This window comes from Halichoerus grypus, chromosome 7, assembly GCF_964656455.1.
Source record: "Halichoerus grypus chromosome 7, mHalGry1.hap1.1, whole genome shotgun sequence".
NCBI classification, from domain to species: Eukaryota; Metazoa; Chordata; class Mammalia; order Carnivora; family Phocidae; genus Halichoerus; species Halichoerus grypus.
Genome location: NC_135718.1, coordinates 86,224,277 through 86,247,998, shown reverse-complemented (window position 1 = coordinate 86,247,998; position 23,722 = coordinate 86,224,277). Strand labels below are relative to the sequence as shown.

The 23,722-nt window shown below is 51.3% G+C and overlaps 1 protein-coding gene across 15 annotated transcripts in view; it reads right to left on the bottom strand.

Annotated features, from left to right (window-relative positions):
- CNIH3 (cornichon family AMPA receptor auxiliary protein 3) overlaps positions 1-23,722 on the bottom strand; it is a 305,955-nt gene that overhangs the window by 186,664 nt on the left and 95,569 nt on the right. The window contains exon 1 of one of the 15 annotated variants that reach the window (XR_013449797.1): positions 3,645-4,361. The exons of 12 other annotated variants lie outside the window; for them this stretch is intronic. Coding sequence is in view for 1 of the 3 variants with exons in the window: in XM_036111273.2 (XP_035967166.1) it covers positions 3,645-3,725 (81 nt within the window). In the remaining 2 variants the exon portion in view is untranslated. Of the gene's footprint in view, positions 1-3,644; positions 4,362-23,722 lie in introns of those variants that run through there. 2 more of the 15 variants (XR_013449794.1, XM_036111273.2) reach the window with 2 other exon arrangements.

Here is a 23,722-nt window from a genome sequence, read left to right as displayed (position 1 = left end):
TCTGTATTTATATAAATGCGACTGTCTGCAAAAGGGCCAACCGAGCCAGGGCTGAGCGTGCTCTTGCCAGTAAACACTGTTCATTTTGTATCGGCTGGAAATAGAAGTCACTTCACATCTCAAACCCTTCAGAACACCTTTCTTCCTTCTAAACATCCATATGCAATTTTTTAAAATACACAGATACGCAATGTTTGGAAGAAGAAACCCCCAAATCTTTCCTGCAGAATACGATTAATGGTTATTTTGTTCCATATATGTCCCTGTATTTTCAAATTTTTTGGCAAGGAACCTGTACCATTTTATAAGCAGAAAAACTAATTTTTTAAAGACTGAAATAGGATCTCCTCTTTTTTAAAAGGATATATAATGTGTTAGATGTCTCTGTTGTTTTAACTCCAATCAGAAATTCCGGCCCCAAATATTTCATTTATACTAGAGAAAGGTAATCCACTGCATAAAAACATTATCTACTATTATCAAAGTTAAACAAGCCAAAGATAGTAACTTGAGTTAGAAAGACGATATGGGGGGCACCTGGGTGGCTCAGTCGTTAAGCGTCTGCCTTCGGCTCAGGTCATGATCCCAGGGTCCTGGGATCGAGCCCTGCATCGGGCTCCCTGCTCGGCGGGAAGCCTGCTTCTCCCTTCCCACTCCCCCTGCTTATGTTCCTGCTGTCGCTATGTCTCTCTCTGTCAAATAAATAAATAAAATATTAAAAAAAAAAAAGAAAGAAAGACGACATGGGCACACCAGGCTCAGACTCAGCTCAAATCCCAGCTCCAGCACACACCAGCTGTGCAACCTCGGGCAAGTTTCATAACCTCTCTGATCCACCATTCCCTGGATCTATAAAATGTCAGCTGTGAGGAGTGCAGAACTGCCAGGGACAGTAAGAGGCCATGTGCCTGAAGGCACACAAAGCCACACACACACACACACACACACACACACACACATACATCCCAAACAAAAAACAGACCCTCACTTTTATTCTGCATGTTCCAAACGTGACAAACAGTGGCTGATAGAAAATTAATCGGCAATTCAAATTATTTTCATTTGAAAACAGATGCAAATAAATTTTCAAAGTAAAACATGAGACTTGAAAGCAAGGTGTGTATGGCCACATCCACTCCGGGGGGGGGAGGGGGGGGAGTAAACACCGACGGACATCTGACAGGTCCTCACTGAGTGCCTAGAACTCGCCGGCTGGTCACGGTCATTAAGTGGTAGCTACTATTATTACCTTTAGGAAGGTAAGTAAGAAAAAGGTGCTGTCTTCTGTCTTACAGCCAGCACATGGCGATGGGGCAGGCTTTTTAACTGCAGTATGTTGCTAAGTGCCCAATGCATTCCCGGTGATGTTAATATAGGCTAAGCAATCGATATGGCTTATCAGATCAAGAAATATGGAGGGAAGATAAGAAGCCAGAAAGAAAGCAAACACACAGCCTAAATTTTCATGGAAGTAATTACCACCATATAGGCAACACCCACACACACAACATTCGCATTGATTTCCCCTTTCAATGCTCAGGAGCCAAATCAACGTGGGGAGGCTCTTGGCTGTTTGATTCCGAGATGGGGAAGGAAAAGACGCAGGAAAGAACAGAGGCTAGAGACTTGGCCATGCTCATCGTAATCGGAATTCAAACAGCACTGGTTCTTTTTCTTATCAGAAACTGGAATCTTGACACTCCCACTGGGAAGCTGGTCAGGACCCATTGGCATTCGACTACCCCCCGGACAAGGCGGGTGATTGCTGGGGAGCGGAGGCCAACAGGGGATCATCACCCCACTGCCGGCTTCGATTCACACGTCTATTAGTCAACCAGCTGCACACACCATCCATTTAATTAACCTGCTCTTGAATTATTTATCTTCCCCCGAGTGAGAGGAAATTCTTCTTGCTGGTTACCTGCTCTGCTCCAGGGGCTTGTTCAGAGAACCCCAGTGCTGACAGCTTGATGGAGCTCTCGGCTACCTGCCACCCTCTGGCCAAGACGAGAACATAAAAAAACAGCAACTGAAGTATTCCCAAAAAGGGGGAGTCGTTAGCCTTCTGGAATGCAAATGACTCCCCCGATCCAGGGAAGCACAGAAAGCTCCTTTGAAACACATGAGCAGGTATGTGCTGCGCTGTTTGGGCGTGATCTGTTCTGCACCCCTATTTGTTCTAAATTAGGTAAAGTTTCCTTCTCCCTTAGCAACGTCAACAACTCGAGGCTCCTTTCTGCAGAGAGAATTAGACCCAGAATCCCGGGCCAGGGGAGGAGAGGCCACAAAATCCCATCACTTCTCACTGCCCGATTTTTTATCAGCCCCGAAATTCCTGTGTCTGAATTCCTTCTCCAACAACCCCCCCTTCCTAAACCGACTGATTCACAGACTTGCACCATCCAGACGCAAGGGGAAGCCTGGGGACCACCCAGGTCAACGGTCACTTTGGGGATGTGGAAGGGAGCGTCTAGCCTGCTGCCGGGGTCCCTGTTCTCACTCCCAGAGAGCCCGGTAACAGGACCTGCTTTAGCTTAGTTCCATCTTAAGAGAAACCCTCTCACTCCAGAAACCGCTCCTACGAAACACCAGCATCCCACCCACCCTGCAACTCTTCTCGTCGGGCATCCGCCCCTGCAGAGGCGCCCTGTAAGGCTCGCTGGAGACGGAGTCGAGCCTCCAGGAACCCATTCCAGGGTCCTTCCCCGCCCCCGGACTCGCTGGGCGCTGAGGCTACGGGGGCCCCACTCCGTCTGGAACTCCCAACCTCGGCCCTTCTTCTTCCCACCAGCTCCCGGCTGGCGAGGGCAGGGGGCGGAAACAGCCTCGGAGAAGGGGGCCCTGAGAGCGCTGGGTTTGCCGAGTATGGCACCATCTCTGTGCGGCGGCCTCCTCCTGCCCCTATGCAGAAGTGCTGCACGTCCCAGATCCCCACTGCACCTGCCGAACCGGGGCCCACCCCGACTGCCCCCCAGCCCGCCCGGGGGTGGGGGGGTGGACCGCGGGACGCCGGGGGCGGGGAGTCTGCCACCTGCGGGGGCCTTGCAGGGGCTGGGTGGCTGGGCCCCGGGGCAGCGGAGGAGAGGGAAACTCGTCGCCCGCCGGGGCCTCTCCCCGCGCGACCAGGCGACCCCAGCCGCTGGCCCCCTCCCCTCCCGGCCGGGCTCGCCGCGGACCCTCTCCAGCGGCGCTCCGGTCGTGTTTCCGCTTTGTTTGCAAACGTGTCTAAACGCAGCCCACCGCAGACGCTGACATTTTCAATGTTTAGTTGTTATAGTTACTTGACTAATTGCCGGGACGACAGCGGCGCCGCTCCTTCGCTCCCCGCCGGCAGGGAGGAGCAGGGTAGGCGGGGGTGCAGCCGCGCGCCCCGGGCCTAGCACTGGGCTTCGCCGGGGAACCCGCGCTCCCTCCGCCCCCCGCCAGCAGCCAGGCGCCCACGGCGCGCGCGCCGCGGGCTCGGGATGCCGCTAACTGTCCCCTGGCTCAGGACGGGGCCGGCCGAGGGTGCAGCCCGCAGGTGCGCGGTGGCTGGCCTCCGGGTCCGCGGCTCGCGCCACGTCAGGTGCACTTGAGAGCAATCCGGGAAGGAGGGGGTGGACGGGGCGAAAGAGAAGAGTTAGGAGCCGCTGCCGGTTACTCACGTGCCAGATGGCGAAGAAGATGAGCGCGGCGCACAGCACGAGGGACAGCATGTAGCAGAAAGCAGCGAAAGTGAAGGCCATGGCCAGCGGCGGGGCCGCGTGCACCCCAGTCCCGAGGCACACCAAGAAGGTCCTGGGAGGCCAGCGCCCCTCGGGACCGCACTCCCTCCTAGAGGGGCAGACGGGGCTAGGTCGGCACCCTCGCGTCGAGGCCGGAGGCCGGGGAGCCTCGAGGGTCAGGGGCGGCGAGCAGAGCCGGGATCCCGAAGCGGCGGCGGCCGGGACGCCAGCCCGCCCGCCCGCGGACACACGACAAGGTGCTCCGGCGTCGCTGGCGGGAACAGTCCCCAAACCGAGGAAACCAGTCAGTAGAGAACTCGTGCAGGCGAGTGCAGCCAGAGAGCCCCCGAGGCCAGCCCGGCGCCCGAGCCCGAGGGGAGGTGGGCGCGCCAGGCGGGACCCTCCCGCGCCGCCCGGCGAGCTCCTCCCAGACCGCAGAGCCGCCGGCGCTCCCTCCCGCAAGCACAGGTCTTTGCGGGGGTCGGAGCGGCGGGTGCCCCGCGCGGCTACCCGACCTCCCCGGCAAGCAGGCTGGACCGGGCGCGCACGGCTCCGGCCCCGCGGGGCCTGCGTGCGCCCCGGCGGCCGCAGCGGCGGGTTTCAGGCCGGGAGCCGCGCCCGCCGCGGAGCTCGCTCCACCTGCTGCCGCCGCCGCCTCGGCCCCGGCCCCGGGCTCCGGCTCCCGCGAGCGCGCCCTCCCCGCCCGCCGAACTGCGGCGGGGGCGCCGCCGCCGTGCGCGCCCGCCTCTCCCAGGACACCTGCGGCGGGCGGCGCGGGCGGGGACTCGGGACACGTGCGTCTGAGGAGGTGGGGGCTGCGGGCGGGGACGGAGCGTACTCGCGCCCCGCCGCGGCCGCCGCCCGCGGGTGCTCGCAGCGTTGCCCGAGCGGGCCGGCCTTGCGTGGCTGCGGACGCGGGACGAGCCCGTGGGCCCCAGCACTGCAGCGCCCTTCACGCGGGGCCGCGTTTGCAAAGGCCCCGAGCGGCGGCTTTCCCTCCGAGCGCCCGCCCTCCCCAGCCATCTGACCTTGGCGTTGGGGGACCCAGACCGTCTGGGCTGAAGAGGCAGCCGCGGGGGGGCTCTGCTATTGGTGCTGGTCCATGGAACTGTCAAGAGCATGTGCCTCTGGAGTCGGACCCCTTCGCGAAAGTTCCTTAACCTCTTTAAACCTCAGTTTCCTTATCTGAAAAAAATCGGGTAAGCGTACTACCAATCCATGTCAAGGGGTTAAATGGGAACATAAGAACCTAGCGCAGGGCCTGGCCCTGGCTACACGTTCGATAAACGGTAGGGTTATAATCTGCACACTTTGCCCCAGTGGCCCAGCATCTTAGAAACGCGCCATGCAGCCCGGAAAGGGGTTCCAGTCATTTCAGATAGTTCTTGGGAGCCTGGAAGCACATCGTGGGAATGGATCTCAGAGCACCTGCTGTCTTGCAGAGTGCACGCTACATAAATAGTTGCTGATCGATTCTGACCCTGGTGTGCTAACTGCCATGTACACAGCTTTGGAGCTGGAGGGAATGACTTACAGAGAGCTAGTCCTAGACTCGCCAGGGCAGAGCTAGGATGAGACCTGCACACTCCTGGCCCAGGGGGCTCCCTGCCATACCCCAACATTCTTGCAGCTGTTTGGGCACACCTCCAACTCGTAAACTAGATGCCTTTCAGTGGGAGGTACAGAAACCAGAGCAAGCCCAGTGGCTGTTGACAGAGGGTCCACGGATCAGCGTTTAACTGCCTCTGGGTGAAGGCTGGCTGTGCAGGACTGGGAAGGCTCCCTGTGCAAAATTATTAAGAATTTCAAGATAGAAGCAGCAGAGCATTCATCCAAGTGTGAGGCCCTTCTGACCACAGGACCTTGGGCAACTGTGGAGGTTTTGCACCTGTGAATCCAGCCCCACTCTGGGTTACAGTCTTTATCACTTTCTCTTTTACTTGTATGTCTTCCAGCATAAATCCTCGTTAAAGAAAATTTGGAAAATACGGAAATGAAAAAGGATGAAACGGACACCAGAGTTGGCCACTCGCAGGCACCACCAGCACCATGGGTCTGTGCTGCCTTCTAGCTCTGTTTGCTTTTCACTGTACATCGACCATTTCCTTACATCAGCCACCACGGTTGTAATTATACCGTATAAGTTTTGTGGCACCAAAACAATAAGAAAACATCACAGGAAGATGGGAATCGTTCAAATATTTTGAGTTCCTTCGGGTTTGATCTATTGTCTTTTGCTTCTGCTGGTTTGTGCTGACGGAGTCCTCACTCTTCCTATGTCCACTAAGTTTTTATTGTGTGTCAAGCAGGTTTTTTTCAGTTCTTTGCAGAAATTCGAGGACTAAGATGATGTCATCTTTCTCCAAGGAGGATTTTCTACATCTTTTGCCAGGTGTCTGGGGGACACAAGCTTTCTAGAATTGTCTTGCTCCAAATTCAGAGTTTGAGATTTTCTGGGGTAACCAGACGACCGTGGTCTGTTTCAGGGCTGGTTTTCTCGGTTCACCCTTATCCACAAGGAGTGGTCCTTTTAGATCCCCGGCCAAAGCAGGTGGTTATCAAGTCCCAAGCCCTGGTGGTCCTTGGACCTTGGCTTTTGCCCCAAGCCCTACAAAGTGCTTAAGTCCCAACTCAGACTTTTACCCTTCCTCCAGATCAGCAAATGCCCCGAAGGGCAAAACTGGCTCCCAGTGCTAGGTCGACCTGTCTGGATCCTGCCCACTCTCAGAACTTGGCCCCAGTAATTCCTTACTCTCTGGGTAAGTCTTTGATGCTTTTAAGAAGATGCTTTTAGATTTTATTCAGCTCTTAAATTGTATTTAGTGGGAGGATTGGTCTGAATGATCTAGTCGAGCATTACCAGAATCAGGAGTGTCTACATCAAAATAAAATATCAAACAAAAAAAAATTGAATCCATTATCCTACCACTCTGACTTTCAAGGCTCCATACATACTTTAGCCTCTATTTTTCTTGACCTTTCCCCAGGCCTGCTTTATCTTGTGTCACCAATTGCAGCATTATCTGGGGGAGTAGAATCTCAGAAAATAAAAGGCAGTTACAGTTTATTAATTCAACAAATGTGATTTAGTGGTGGCGGGCACTGTCAGGGACTCGAAAGATTCCCAGCCTCCTTGGTGAGGTTATAAATAACTCCTTCACAAGGGAGCGTTGGAAGAGGGAGGAGGAGAAGAACTGCCCATGACACAGTAGAGGACGGCAAGAGAGAAAGTAATGAGGAATGGATGTTGAGAGACCAACCTACATTGTTTCATCAACTGTAGACATTGAAAAGGCAATTGCTTTATTTTTTTTCCTAGCCACCATGCAGCCACACGCGGCCATTTGACACTGTTTGAGCTCAGGAGATATATACTTCTTTTTGCCTGGAATGCAGACGGGATGCAGGGAGGCACGGCAGCCATCTTGTGACAGTGGGGAAGAAATCAACACATTAAGAACGGAAAAGCTAAAAAGATAGAGGAACTGCCATTGACAACATGATAGAGCCACCAAACCAGCCCTGAACGTCCTATCCTCTGACTTCTTACAGTGCGAGACAATAAAGCTTCTGGCTTTTTTAAGCCACGAGAGTAAGGAATTCTGTTACAGGTAAACACAATTCTTAACTGATACCATGGTTTAATGTGGGGGCGGGGGGTTGTGTTTTCCTGATAGGGAGGAAATCAGGTGGATAATCAGTTCAGGGCTGGTGTAGCAGCTCCTTGACATCCTTACTGTCTCCACCTCCTTTTACCTTCCTGACTTACATCCTTAGCACGTGGATTTGGTTCTCATGGTCACAAGAAGGCTGCTGTATCTCCATCCATGTTGCGGGCAGGACAAAAGAAAAGAGCCAAAAGGTCTCAGCCCATGAAGGCATGTTTTTGGGAGAGTAAAGGAAACCTTCCCCAGGGATCTCCTGCATTTGCTTGGTCAGCACTCTGGCACTCAGCTGCCGTTCCTAGTTGCAAGTGAGTCTGAGAAGATGAGTCTTTTCTCGTTCTGGCCTTTATCAAATAGTAAGGCAAAGAAAAAAGGGTTTTGAGTGGCCTTTTGGATATCCACATTTCTTCCATACCCATTAGTGGGGTTTTCGCTCATAAAACTTTCAAACGTAGGGGCGCCTGGGTGGCTCAGTCAGTCCGACTCCCAATTTCGGCTCAGGTCACGATCTCAGGGTCCTTGGATGAGCCCTCAGCGCCGTACTCAGCAGGGAGTCTGCCTCTCCCTCTCCTTCTGCCCCTCCCCCACTCACGTGCACGCTCTCTAAATAAATAAATAAATAAAATCTTTAAAAATCTTTTCAAATGTATAGAGAGGTAGAAAAGGGAGTATAGTGAACATGCATCTCCGTATCACCCACATTCCACAACCGTCAACATTTTGCCACATGTGTTTCCTGGTTGTCCCAAATTGTATTTTACAGCTGGTTTGTTCCAACCAAAATGTAAAGATTTTCCCTCCACCCCTCACCCTTAGGACTTTTTAACCATTTTCTTGTGTGTGATCTATCCGACAATAATTCTTTCCAAGCTGAGCGTCTGCCACAGACAGTTCCATGCTGAGCACAGTGACTGGGTTCAGGAAGCCCATGTCTGTCACTGTGTGTGCCTCCATATCTCTCAGTCGGCTTGTCTGACTCTGGACCACGTCCACTTGCATGGCACACGTGCATTTGCGTGGAGGAGCTAGCTATGAACTACAGACTCAAGAGTACTGGATCAATCCCCTCTTCATTTTCTTTAAAATAACTGAAATCTAACTTTGAGTCCTCTTCCCACTTGACTAGCAAGGAATTCAGTACCAGCATTCGCCGGGGCTCCCCATGAGATCTGGGGGGCTTCCATCCACCAAACAGCGGGCAGCTCCTCTCTCTGCCACTGGTCATCTGCCCACGCCGCTTCCTGCTGCCACCCCAGCTGGCCCGGCCCTGGGCCCCCTGCTCCCTCCTAGCACAGGAGCCCCCGTGCCCGGCCGCACACTTCCTGCACACCACACAGCCCTGCCCGTGAGGTCTTGCCTCCTCCACCAGTCCTGGACGTCCAACAGCATATAGGGTCCCCTCTCCTCCAGAACCCCAACTTCAGCCTCTTTCCCGTCTGCAGGAGATTGCTCCCCACCGCCGCCTGGCTGTTGGCAGAACCATCCTCCCCTCTGGTCTTGCCCCACAGGGACATCTCCCAGAATCTCTCCAGAAGCGCAAGCCTTCCGAGGTCTTCAACTTTCCAGCTCGCAGTTTATTCAGCCAATATTCATTAGTATAACTGCAGCGATGACGGTCATCTTGAACGTTTTCTGTTCTGACTGGTAAATAGCGTTAACGTTTGTGGCAGCGAACAGTAAAATTAATCAATAATCAAGTTCTAAATGAAAGTCATTCATTCAGGCTAATTGTCATAGGCCGTGACAAGGGCCACTGATGAAGGCGCCCCCGCAAGCTCGTGCATCACAGAGCGCGCCAGGCTCTACGTCCGGGTCTCTCGCTGTCCCGGAATCACCTGCCACCCACCCCAACCAGCTGTTCCGTTCATGCGAGTGGTAAATGCAGTGTTTCAATATTTACAAATTTAAGAATTTATACATAAAATATTGAAAATGAACTCATGAAAGAAAACTAAGTGTGGATCCATCTATTACTGTTCACTTAACGACGGTCCACCTCCATCTCCCGAGTCTGCAGAGAACCAGCAGTGATGTTCATAATGAATCACAGCCTAGGGCCCCTTCTGCTGCTGCAGGGCGGGGCCAGACCACCTCTCACACCCGTGAGAACGACTACAAAATAACACAGTACACAGAATTACTACAAAATGACACAATACTCCATACTTGTAATACTTGGGGCGTTTAACAAATCTACGAGCATCTCATCAATGCCAGGGATGCAAGTATGGATGCAAATGGTGCTCAGAGTTCGAGTGCATATCACATTCTGCCAAAGCTGATGGTTTCATAAAATAATTGTTATTATCAATAGCAAAAACAATCCAAAGATCAGTTTCACACAACAGTGCGCTGGAAAGAACAAAACTGTCTAAATTTAAATGTTTAAAATGTTGATAAAATGATTAAAAATATTAAGAAAATACCCTGAAAAATATGAACACTAGCCAGCATCTGCTTAAATATGATAGAGCATTTCCAAACATGAAATATTCAACAGCCATTTAAAAAAGAATAATGTCTATATAAACATACACTGCGTTCTCTATTTATGGTCCCGCTAGTTGGAAAACATATATCTACTGAAGTGAGAAAACAACTTATTTGAAAAGTTATAAATCAAGACAGTAAAATACTCATTTTCTACAAAACTTCAATGTTGTGTGTAAAAGCATAGTAATAATTTATTTTAAAATGAGAAATTTAAATTGAATCTTGGTGGTCTTGTGAAGTTGTAAGGAATCGTTTCCGAAATAATGACCAAACTTTATCGTCAATGCTTGAGAAAAATGGTGTCAATGAGAAATATTTCCATGGAAATCTTTTGTTCAGATGGGGCTGGTACCTCTATGTTAGGGAGAAAGTCTGGCATTTCAGACAGCATTTTAGAAACATATCTAAAAGTTTTAAATTTAAATTTAAATTTAAAAAATGGACGAAGTCACTGTATTCATTTATCCCCAGGTGATGCAATTAAGCATGTAAATTCAATAAATCACTTTAAATTTGTTTCTTGATAAGCTTTATATTTATTACTGTATTAGTCTGCTCCAGCTGCTGTAACAAAATGTCACAGACTTGGGTGGCCCAAACAAGAGAAATTTATCTTCTCACAGTTCTGGATCCTAGGTGTCCAAGGTCAAGGTGCCGGGAATACAGTTTCTGGTGAGAGCCCCTCCCGGGCTGCCCACTGTCCCCCCACACGCCTTCCTTCTATGCACGCGGCCAGAGAGGAGGAGGGATCTGGGGTCTCCTCCTCTTCTTACAAGGACACCAGGGCTATCGGATTAAGGCCCCCATTGTGACCCCACATAACCGATATCACCTCCATCTAGTCCCCACCCCCAAATGTACCCACACCGGGGGTTCGAGCTTCAACATGCGCATTTGGGAGGGACACAGAGCACAACAAGTACCATACATCAAATACACAGAATTCAATGACATGATAATCTGGGGATTAAGATTAAGAATTGAGGGCGCCTGGGTGGCTCAGTCGTTAAGCAGCTGCCTTCAGCTCAGGTCATGATCCCAGGGTCCTGGGATCAAGCCCCACATCGGGCTCCCTGCTCCGCGGGAAGCCTGCTTCTCCCTCTCCCACTCCCCCTGCTTGTGTTCCTGCTCTCGCTGTGTCTCTCTCTGTCAAATAAATAAATAAAATCTTAAAAATAAAAAATAAAAAATAAATAAAAGATTTAAAAAGAAAAGATTAAGAATTGAAAGAATAGTTGAACCTCGATGGGCAGCCTATAATGCTGTAATGCAAAAAGAATTTAGAGATTTTATTTATTTTTTAAAGATTTTATGTATTTATTTAAGAGAGAGAGCATGGAGATTTTATATTCACTTTACCGTAACCTGTAAAACAAGATTGAACATTTTGAAAACGAAAAAAGAATTTGGAGAATAAGCCTTACTCTAATAGTGATATTTCTGCTCTCTGTCGCTTTACCAGAAAAATAAGTGTTTCTGTTAAATTAATTTAATTCAACACTCAATGCAAGTAATTAAGCTAAGGGTAAGTCAAAGACACTACAGAGAAACAAAGAAATATGATATACCACTTGAAACAAAGCAAATTATAAATCCTAAGAAAGCGATTCGAATACCTTAGTAAAGTACTTAAAGCAATGACACAAGTAAGAAGCACAATGAATTTTCTATTGATTAAATACTGTGACTTTGCCAAACTATGTTTGCAAAGCTCTAGGGGTTGAAGGCGATCAAAAATTAACAAAAGTCCATCCGACTCATGAAATAGTTCCTCGAGGACAGAGGGGCCCCACGGCCCCCCGTCTCTGGTCGTGCAGCTGAGGCGCCACACTGGGGGAGGCCTTGGCTCTTCCAGCCCCGAGCCCTTGATCAGTGCAGCCAACACCACATGGAGCAGAGACCGCGCCCAGCAGAGCCCCCGCCAGAGCTGAGTCCTGAGCAGATAAAGACTAGCTGCTGTTTCAAGCCCCACTAGGGTCGGGGGTGGTCGGTTGTGCAGTGACAGATAATTGCCAAAGTCCTTTATTCACCAAGAGACCCTTTTAATGTGGAGCCCACTGTGGACAGAACTCACAGCTTCCGGAAAGGGAAAGTGTCCAGTAAAGCAAACTCTCCTATAACTTAGATAAGGTGGGCCTCCAGATCCCATAATTCCCATTTGCTCTAATTCCTGCAGGCCCCAAATCCCCTTGCAGACATGCAGGGCACAGATTCTCTGGGGTCTGGGGCAGGGTGACTGTCCAGGCCACCTGGACCAGGCATAGACTCCAGGGGTCATGGGTCCTCGAGCTGCAGAGTACTTATCACCTTGTTTGTTTGGGGGTGGGGTCTAGTAAAATATACATAACATAAAATTTACCGTTTTAACCATTTTTAAGTATTCAGTTCTCTGACATTAAGTACATTCACAATGTTATGCAACCATCACCACCATCCATCTCCAGAAATTTTTCATCTTCCCCCAACTGAAATTGTCCCCATGAAACAATAACCATTCTCCCCTCCCCCAGCTCCTGGCTCCCACTGTTTTACCTTCTATGTCTGTGTATTTGACTATTCTAGATACCTCATATCAGTGGAACACCATCCTGTCTTACAGTTCAACTCTTTACATGCTGAATTTCTATCTCTATCTATAAACTGGGAGGTACTTGATATTAGAGGCTCTTTCTTATTCATCTTTGAATCACCATTACCCTCCCAGCATCTGGCATATAATAGATGCCCAGCAAACATTCAACAAATGGATGGATGGATGGATGGATGGATGGATGGATGGATGGATGGATGGGTGGATGGATGGATGGGTGGATGGGTAGATGGATGGGTGGACGGATGGATGGATGGGGGATGGATGGATGGGGCATGGTGGGTGAATGGATGGGTGGGTGGGGGGAATGGGTGGGGGATGGATGGATGAATGGATGTGTGGATGGGTGGGTAGATGGATGGACGGATGGGTAGATGGTGGGATGGATGGATAGGGGATGGGTGGGTGAATGGATGGATGGCTGGCTGGGGGATTGATGGGGGGATGGACAGATGTGTGGGTGGATGGAAGGATGGATGGGGATGGGTACCTTGGGGATGGATGGATGGGTGGGTGGATGGGTGGATGGATGGATGGATGGGTGGATGGGTAGATGGATGGGTGGATGGATGGATGGATGGGGGATGGGTGGATGAATGGATGGATGGGTGGGGAGATGGATGGGTGAGTGGATGGATGGATGGATGGATTAGATGGATGGGTGGATAGATGGATGGGTAGATGGATGGATGGGTGGATAGGTGGATGGATGGATGGATGGATAGATGGATGGATGGATGGAGGAATGGATGGGTGGATGGGTGGGTGGATGGATAGATGGATAGATGAATGGATGGATGGATGGAGGAATGGATGGGTGGGTGGGTGGGTGGATGGATGGATGCATTTATCACAGTCTGACTGGTAACCTTTAAACAAGTCTGCCCACTAGATGATGAACAACATGCAGACAGGGACCATGATTGCCTTTCACGTATTTACCTTAGAGCACTTACCACTCTGCAGACACAATCAACAGGGCACACATAGTCCATGCCTGTAAGGAGCTCACAATCCAACAGAGATGCACAGAGCCATGTAGGACTTTGATAAGAAGCACAACAGGAGTCCGCACACATATCTGCGGGCGTACCTGGCACAAGGCTTCAGACACAGAGTATGTTCCATAAACTAATTTTTCACTGAATTGAAACAGATGACAACTTAGTTGGGAAGCTTTGGGCCTAACTTCCCACTTCCTAGCTGTGTGACACGAAAACCAGACGTTCATCAGTTTGGCCTGTGTGGACGGGACCAAGCAAATGCAGAAGCCATGTTTCACCAAAGAAGTGGTGTGGAGGGGGCAGGGCAGGGCTTCTAGCCCAGAACGGACAGTTCTGGAAAGTCCTTGGGTCCGAGGCTGAGTAATGGGAGGCAGCTTCCCGCTCGTGTCCCCAACTCAGCTAAATGCCATCTTCCCATGAGCGCTACCTTCTGCAGAAATTAGTACCGTTAGGCAGGCGCTGTAAACAGATTGTGGACAATTAGCAACACCCCACTTAGCTCGGGGCCCTGGCTCCTTCTGCACCTAGAGACGCGCCATCAACTTCAATGATACTGCTCGGGACAGCTGTCAGGGACACTGTCGGCTCAGAGACTGCAGAGCCCAGGGGGCTCACGGAGCTTGCTGGAGACCTCAAGTGCCCGCACTTGACCCCGGCGTCTAAACCCAGCTCCCGGCTCGGCCCTGGATGTACTGGATGCCTCCGTAGCCTGGCTGGTATTATTACTGACATGAGCCCTCTGCACAGCCATTAGTTTTGTTCCACTTGCGAATTTGGATAGGACACTCAAGGACTCGGGCTTTTGGGTCAGATGTGACAATCTCCCCGTGCCTCCTCGCTCTGGGAGCACTGTGCTGGTCTGAGGGACGGTCTCAGGCATCCTGCAGAAAATCTGAGGCTACGAGTTTAGTCTGTCTGTCACTCACAAGATTAATATTGGGCCTAATTGTACAGTCTGAGTATCGCGGTCACGATTTCCCTTCCTTCCCATCCCCCCTCCCTGAGACCCTGACTCCCACATGCCCCGAGAGGCCTCCTTTCTCGCCGAGTTCTGCTGCCTTGTCCACGCCCCCTGTGCTCCACCAGAACTTGGGCTTATAAAGCTGTGAATCACTTCATTAGTCCATATTCTCAGCTCGCCTAAAGGATGGCTTAAACCGTTGCAAAGATCAGAGTGTCTGCGCACACACACACACACACACACGCACACATGACACCCACACACGTGCACACTCGGGATGGAGGAAGTCCCCACAGCTGGTCTGAATGAGCACTCCCCCAGCAGAGAACAACAGCAACCATTAAGTGTTCTGGGAGAGCGGTTTGTAAACCGTGGTTACGTCTTAAGTAGGCTCCATGCTGGGCGTGAACTCACCACCCTGAGATCAAGACCTGAGATGAGATCAAGAGCTCAACGCTTAACCGGCTGAGCCACCCAGGCGTCCCACAAATGGGCTGTTTTATAGTTCGGTATCTGGGCCTAAAAACGGAAGTTCTCCAGTTGGAACCATGCCAACTTTTGCGTCCCGGTGTGCAGGGCAGGGAGCAGGTGCCAAGATGGGTGGGCCCAGTCTGTGGTCTCCTCTGATCCTTCGAAATGGGCCTCCAAGAAACCCATCCCCGCACTGAGGCCAAGCCCCTCCCATATGCCGTCTGCAAGGCCCAGCAGTACAGAGAAGTTAGGTAACTTTGCCAGGGACACACAGCTAGCAGACGGAGGGGCCAGGATTCAAAGCCAGGCAATCTGACCACACAGCGGCTTCTGAAGTCCCGCACCTCACAGAGGGCCTGGACTAATCCTGCGGATTATACATGACTTGGGATAGAGGAGTGACTTCACAGAGGAGTTGACCCTTCGACCACAGCTGGAAGCACAGGCAGGACTTAGGGAAGTAAAGGGGCGCAGGGTGCCAACACGCCTGTTCTTTCGCGGATCACAGAGCAGACCTGTTTGGCTGAGTTCACAGAGTGAGATGGGAGGCATAACTAGGGCATGAATGTCAACCTGGACGAAACAAAACAGCTTCAGGTGAAGTCAGAGCCCCTGCCTCACATCATGACTCTGCAGGTGTGACTGTAGGGGAGACGCTGTTTCTGCAGCAAGACCCTATAAATCTTCCGTGGAAACCCACTGCTCGTAAATGGAGACCCGAAGCCCCAGCAGGCTGCAGACCCAGTGGCCACGAGCCCCGGCGGACCCGTCCCCTGGAAGCAGTGTGGCGAGGAAGGGCCAAGAGCAGGGCCAGGGAGACGGGGGCACACACAGCCGCACGCTCACGGTTAAGATGCAGAGTGGCCACAGGGCGAGGGCAGGGAGTTACAGAGGCAAAACAGCCCAAAGAAACCAATAATCCAAACACCTCTCATAAGGTTAGATGGTGGAATTTCGCTTCCCAACATTTCTCCATTTATTCAACAAACATTTATTCATGGTCTGCCATTGAAACACACATGCTGATATACTGTGATCCTCAAACCTCCATGCCACACAGTAAGGTCCCACCGGCGAGCCCCCGCCCCAGCCCCATGCCGGAGGCACAGGTGCCAGAGACTCAGTGAGCAAAAGGCAGACCCGACCAAACCCTCCAAGAGTTGGCTCTGAGAAAAGGCTGCAGCCGGCAGCTCACCCAGGACGAAATCAGTTTTGCCTGCACTCAGGACGTTACGGGACTTAGTGTCATTTAACCCAGACCCTCAGCCTCACCTGAGGAGACTGAGCCATTGTTCTGATTCGAATGTAGACTTACAATAATGATGAGGCGTCATCCCGTCCGAGTGCCTGCAACAGGAGGCAAGCACGGAGTCGCCAGGAGCTCCACCGTGCGTAGCCCGCACAGAGCATGTGCCCCGGGGACATTCAACTACCCGTTTGCCCGATCGTCCAGCCAAGGTGAGAGGAGAGCAACCCAAACAGGTTTCCTGAGCAGCGGAGGCTGCGTTCTAGCCTTCCGTCTCAGAGCTCGGGGATCCCGAGGGGGATCTGGAGAGTGGATAGGCATCGCACAGCCCTTGTGATGGCTCCAGACAAAGGCGGGCCGGGGAGAAGCAGGTGGTGTGGCCAAGGCTTGGCGCTGACTCGGAGCTGACGACAGAAGCATCTCAGGCCAGCAGGTTGCCCAGCCCGAGAGGCCAGCCACCAAAACCCCAAGTCTTTTTTTAACTCCTAGAATCGGCACCATCAAATCGGAGCTAAGAAATAAGGAAGTTTTGCCTGGTGCTGCCAACAAAATGAAAAAAAAAAAGTGCAAAAATCTAGTTAATTACCCAGGACATGTTGGCAGACACTCTGCTTGTCAAATTCCTGGTTTTCTGAATGGTTATTTACATCTGAATTAATTTACACTATGGGAGTTTATTTTAAATACTCTTTTTTTTGCTGAAGTAGCAGCAAAGATCCTACTAGAAACTATGCTGTTTCAGAAAAACTCCCTCTCTTCATCTCTGATTTACTCACGGGGGCAGGAGACCCTGCCACGCGGCCACTGTCTTGTGCTAGCAGAGGTCCCAAAAGGAACTCACGCAGACATCCTCCTGAGACCCACCACCGCCCTCCTGGCTCCTGCTGGACCCCGAGCCTGCACCCTGGTCCTCACGGTCTTGCCGTGTGTGGGTCCAAGGCACAGGCCCTAAGAAAGTCTGGACACTGTTGAAAACTTGAAAAAAATGAGTGGTGGGGTCAAAAGGTAGAAACTTCCAGTGTTAAGATAAGGAAGTCCTGGGGATGCAACATCCAGACCGGCTAATAGCACTGTGTTGTACATTTGAAAGTTGCTAAGAAATAGATCTTAAAAGTTCTCATCACAAGAAGAAAAACTGTAACTCCATGGCTAACCATGACTGGTGTTAATCGATCTCCTTATAACGATCATTTCATAGTATTGAACCTACATCACATCTGATGCTGTACACATTGGACTCGCAGAGTGTGATATGTCAGTTATATCTCAATAAAACTGGAAAAAATAAAAAATAAAACTTGAAAGATATTGAGGGAAAATGAAAGGAAATGCTACTTATACATTTTTTTAAAGATTTTATTTTGAAGTAATCTCCACACTCCACGTGGGGCTCAAACTCACCACCCCGAGATCAAGAGTGGCACACTCCACCGACTGAGCCAGCCGGGCGCCCTGCTGCTTACACATTTTGAATATTATCATTCGTTCAACAGACACTTGACGAAACCAGACTATGTGTCAGGACTGTCCCGTTAGGTCTCGGGGACCCAGATATCCCAAGAGGCAGAACACCATCTCTACCCACAGAAGAGTTCACAGTTTAGTGGAGGAAGCAAACATGGGAGGGGAAAAAACACAGAATATGGTCAATATTTAGGGGTGGAGTCGAATTTATATACTAAAACTCAAATATGCAAAAACTATAAACTTTCTCTAACCAGTCTCTTCTTGGGCTCAATCCCCACTGACAACACACACACTCCCGGATTTCTCCAGGAGCCCGAGCCTCAGGCTCTTGTGGGCTGGAAACGTTTCTTTCAGGTAAACAGTCACTCACTTTCCAAGTTCAAATTCCCTGTCAGGTTTGCTTCCTGTTTCCAGAGGAACTCTGGCCACACCTGCTTCCTTCCCACATGGCCCCGGCTGCGGGGGGACACATCCTGTCTTGACAGCATCCCGCATGGGCCTCTGGTCCACATGCTGTCCCCTGACCTCTTCTGGGCACGGACGTCCTACCCCGTGTCCCCAGCTGTGGCTGGTCCCGCCCAGGGTCCTGGGCTGCTGTGCCCCTAGGGCTGGGGTCCCAGGTGGCTGGCCTTCCTCCGTGGCCTCCCTGGCCCCGACCCCTGGCTCCTTCCGCACGCCTGCACCCCCACCCGGCCCGCGGAGATTCCAGGGTCTGTAGTAGTGCGCGGGGCACGGGTAACCAGAAACGTGACCTGAAGTGCCAGCCCAGCCCAGCGCTCCGCACAGTATTCCTCTCCTGGGGCTGCCTCACCAAGTCCCACAAACTGGGGGCCTTAGAACTACAGAAATGAATATTCTCACTGCTCTGGGGGCAGGAAGTCTGAAGCCCAGGGGTCGGCAGGGCCACGGCCCCTCACAGTGTGGCCCCTTCCAGCTTCTAGTGGCTCTCAGCCCTCCTCAGCCTGCGGTCGCATCATCCCACCTCTGCCTCCATCTTACTTGTCTCCCACGTGCCAAAAGCCCGACTTTCTCTCAGAGGCCGGCAGCGTCCCAGGGAAGCAGGGAACTTGCCCTCAAGTCCCCAGAGTCCCCAGATCATCGGATATCACAAGAGCTCCTTGGAGGTTCCTGTGCCAATCCCACGGGGAGAAGCAGATGGTTCACAAGTCAACTTCCCTTCCCGGATGGGAGGATTTCCCCACATCAAGCGACACCAGCTACGTGTCCTGCAATTTAACTCAATTCCGACACTGTCTCCTGGGAGGTGGCGTCAGACCCCACAGGTTCCAGGCTCGGTCCCCCCCATTTCAGACGCCAAACACAAGTGCAGGCTGTTAGCCCTGCTGCTGACCCAATGGCTATTGTTAAAAATCAAAATTCAGCTGAGTACAGCTGAAGAGCCAACCAGCTTTATTAACGGACTCACGAATCAGGCAGCACCCCACCCAGCAAGCAGAGGGGAGCTCCGGGGAGTTTACAAAATGGACGGTTTTTATAGGCAGGAGGGTGGGGCAAGAAGTTATGAGCAACAGAGAAGAAAAGATTGCTTCAGGCAAAGTCACCTTCCCCGGGGAGAAAGGGAGGGGGTCGTATTACATGGATGACCTCGTCTTCCGTTGGGGGAAGGGAGGGCCCTCAGGACAGGTCACCTCCCTGGGGCTGACCAGAAATTCCCTCAATGACCCGTTAGGACTACATTTCTGGGGGTTGAAACTGCAGTTAGGTTAGGTATTAAGCCCCCGTGTGGTGACCGGCCTGGCATAAGGGACTGATTTGGGGCCTGGGGTTTCCGTTGAACGCTGCAAATTGGCAGTTCCCATGACCCCTTTGGGTTTGATTAATTTGCTAGAATAGCAGCTCACGGAACCCAGGAAACCAGTTTACTTACCAGATTACAGGGTTATGACAAGGATACAAATGAGCAGCCAGATGAAGAAATACATAGGCTGAGTCTAGAAAGATCCCGAACACAGGAGCTTCTGTCCCCAAGGAGCTTGGGGGAACACGGACGTGTTCTGTTGCATGAACCTGGAAGCCCTCTGAAGCCCACCCTTTTGGATTTTTGTGGAGGTGTCATTACATAGGCACGTTGATTACAGCATTGGCCACTGGCCACTGGACTCAATCTCCAGCCAGACCGCTCTGCCAGGAGATTAGGAGTGGGGCTGAAAGTTCCAGTGCTCCAATCACACAGTGTCCACCCCAGGCAACCAGCCCCCAGCCTACGGTTGCTTAGGGGCTTCCAAAAAGTCACCTCATTAGCAGAAACTCGGGTGTGGTTGAAAGGGGCTTGTTACGAATAAGAAGGCACCCACTTCACCTTTCTTTCTCTAAAGCCATTTTAGGAACTGAGGATAAAAACCAAATAGCACAGCAAAAGATGCTCCCATTGCTCTTATCCCTTAGAAAACCCCTTAGAAATTGGATGGAGACCAAATATATATTTTTTTATTATAAACCACAACATCACACTGCCCCATTTCTCCCCCGGCACTGGGGGGAGGAGGGAAGGACTCTCCTTGTTCATGTGAGGTGAGAACTTCCCTACATCAGATCCGTATCTGGAGTTCTCTCTACGCTCAGTAAAAAGCCCATGATTTGGGTTGGCCCAGTTGGCTCTCTCTATGAAAGGGGAAGACTTAGAGTCTCTAGAAAGCCCTTTTCTCTTTCCACAAAGTCTGTCTTTCAAGACTACTGCCTGCTTATAGATTCAAAAAAGCCAACTATGAAGTTTAGAGCTGAGCCCTTTTGTCCGAGCTATGGCCATCGTCCACTGAGACGTTGATGGATCAGGCGTGCGGCTCCCCAACAACCAGGAATGGGGACTTTCAGCAATGAAAGAACTGTACTGTGACTTCATACCACCAGCAGCCAGCACATCCACTCGCGACAGAGGAAGCACATACGGGACCCCCTGAAGGGACCGAGTCTTGCCCATCTTGATTTCTCATCAGCCCTGCGCCTGGCATATGGAGGATGCTCGTTCTATGTGTGTTGGACTGTGGGGGTCTGGAAGGCTTCCTGATAGAGGTGACACTGAGTCAGGCCTTGGAAAATAAATGAGTAGGATGTTGATCGAGGGGCACATGCAGGAAAGGCATTATAAGCAAAGGACAAAAGAACCAAGTCATGGAGGCATGAAAGAGGGGGCACCTTCTGGCGCAGGAGGACCCCCGCGTGGCCGGCAGCGGCAGGAGATGAGGCTGGAGAGGTGAGCCTCCAGTGATGGGCCGCAGAGTTGGGGCTTAACAGGGAGGAAACGGAGGGAAGTGATACAGGCTGAAGACGGAGCATGCTTCTAGGGTTGTTCAGATGGAATAACGCCTTACTGGCCTGTGACAGATTACTAGGAAGCCACTGATGGGGTTCAGAGCAAGTCTCCCCAAAATGTGCCACTTTGGCATGTGGACTATCTGGGGTGAGGGCAGTCAGGATGCAGCAGACTCAGGAGAAACTTCTGCCCCTCCCCTAACTACCCAGAAGGATGTAAATTGTGGGTCCTTCCCAGAATCAGATTTATTACAAGATGGATTTTAGCCAAGTGACCCGTCTGTGGGGCAGGGCAGATATCTCATTACCAGACATTGCCCTGTAGATGGCAGTCCTCCACTTGGAGGCCCCAGACCCCTATCCGTTCCTTAGCTCAAGATGGCACACGTGCCTCAGTTACCTTTTCTGTCTTTGAACCTCTCTGTATGTGGGGTTCCAGTAGGCCTGAAGTTAAATTTGATTTGTTGCTGTTAATCTGTCTCACAGTGTGAAACCCAGAAGAAACTCTGAGGGTAAAGTAGTTCCTCCCCAACACCAGCTTTTCCAGGGGTTCCTCCCTGACCTCTGAGGCTGACGCCAGCCCTGCTGTGTCCTTCCCATTCCTACACATGACCCTCGCTTGGTCCTCACCTCACGGACTTCATGCCAGCCAACCCACACTGACATTTCTGAGACTCCCATATTCTTATCTTATATGGAGGCTGAGAGCTCCACACAGTCAACCAGTCCACAAAATAGGAATATCCCCAAGAAACACATTTCAGGACCAAGAAGTGCCTCATTTTTTCAAAATGGCCACTGCAAATCAAAATGCTGATTCACGTAGCCAAAATATCATGACAAATGATAAATGCGCTTGTTCATCACATTCAAGTTCTGCCATCCTGATGGCTGCAGAGTGAATATTTTTACCAGCCTTTCTTTGTTCCATGACAAAAGGATCAGCTTCCCAAAAAGGAAGGGTGTCCATCAGCACTTTTTCTCTGCCTTTTAATGAAACATTGTGTGCTCCGGCATTGAGGGTTTGTGATGGAACCGGGTCATTTTCTTCTGGTGCCCAGACGAGACTTACGCCTGAGGTGTACCTCGCTGTCTTAGAGAACACGAGGTTTCACACTGAGTGGCCCATTATTGTGAGGGAAGTCAAGGACCAATTAGAAGTGCAGTCCTGAGGGGGATTATGTGCCTCTCTGCAACGGACACTTGAGAACTTTTTCCTAATGCCTTTGCTCTGCATAGTATAACTCTTTTTCAAAAGAGAGAATTAGACAAAACTGAAGTTAGAAATTGTAATAAAGTAGCTTTTAAAAACACAACGATGGTAATGTCAGCAATAATAGTGTGCAAAAATATCCTTTTGAAAACCTGTCCACAAAGAGCTCAAATAACCGTGTATCCTGTGGAATTACCCCCCGGAAAAGGCTCTGAGTGAGGTTCATGTGGCCACCAGTGAGGGGGGCCCAGCAATCACTGATCTGGGAGGGACGCAGAGAGCGGGGCTTACATACCCCAGGTAGCGGAGCGGCAAGCACTCTGTTCAAGTGGGCCCAGACGGGGCCATGTGCACCAACAGCACTGTCCAGCATCCCAGCCTTGACGCTTGAACCAGTCACCGAGGGGAGGCCCAGCGGGACAGTCCCCCCAGGAGACCTCTTCCATCCCCCTCAGGAAGCCGCCCTCGCCCGAAGCAACGTGTTCTGTGCTCACAATTTCCACCTGTGAAAACTTCTCCTTTGCTAAAGCTCGGGGGAGCTCCTTTCTACCTGCTGGACGGGATGGGTTCCATTCAGGAACCACTGAACAAACCAATGTGATCGCAGTTTGGGTTTCTGGCAGGTCTGACGTCACCTCACGCCCTCCCTGCCCCTTTAGAGCCCTTCAAACGGACCCCCTCTTCCGTCCCATCGCCACCACCCTGAATTCGGAATCCAAGTTCTACCACATTACAAGTGGCCTATTGCCATCACCTCCCATTGCTGTGTTTTAAAACCGGGGAGTGAACAAAAATTGTTGAAGAGCGTTTTCCAAATACAGCTCTCTTGGGCTCCACAGCAGACCTCCTGAATCAGAAACTCCAGTGGCGGGGTCCTGGCAGGGCTCAAAGTTCTGCCCCGGTGATTCTGAGGCATCTTTGATGAGGGATCGCTGACCAAACACCCTGGTCTCTCATCAGGGATGCCCAACAACAAAAAAAGGGTAGTTCACGGTTGGCTCCCGCCCACTGGTCCCCATGCACAATCCAGATCTCCTCCTCCCTCACTGTCCCACAGCTCGGCCACACTGGTACCCTCTCTGCTTGGCATTTCCACCCTGACCTGGGACTCACGCCACCCCCTCACCTGGCAGGTCCCCGCCCACCCAACACAGACCCACCATCCTCTCCCTAACAAAAACTCTCCGTCTTTGGAGACTCATCTTCGGTGCTGCCTCCCTAAAGGCCCCTGAGGTCACTCAGTGACTGTCCATGGCCGGAAACGCTCCCTCTGTCCCTGATTCTTGTAGCACTTTGTGTGCAGCTAGGGAAGGTAAGTACATAGCAGATGGAGCAGGAGTGTCCGGGACCACAGACTCACATGACTCAGACCAATGTCTTTAAAGGTCAATGTTTTGGGGCGCCTGGGTGGCTCAGTCGTTATACATCTGCCTTCAGCTCGGGTCATGGTCCCAGGGTCCTGGGATCAAGCCCCACATCAGGCTCCCTGCTCCACAGGAGGCCTGCTTCTCCCTCTCCCACTCCCCCTGCTTGTGTTCTCTCTCTCGCTGTCTCTCTCTCTGTCAAATAAACAAATAAATAAAATAATTAAAAAAAATAAAGGTCAATGTTTTTAACAGCGTATGTGAGTTTGGAATT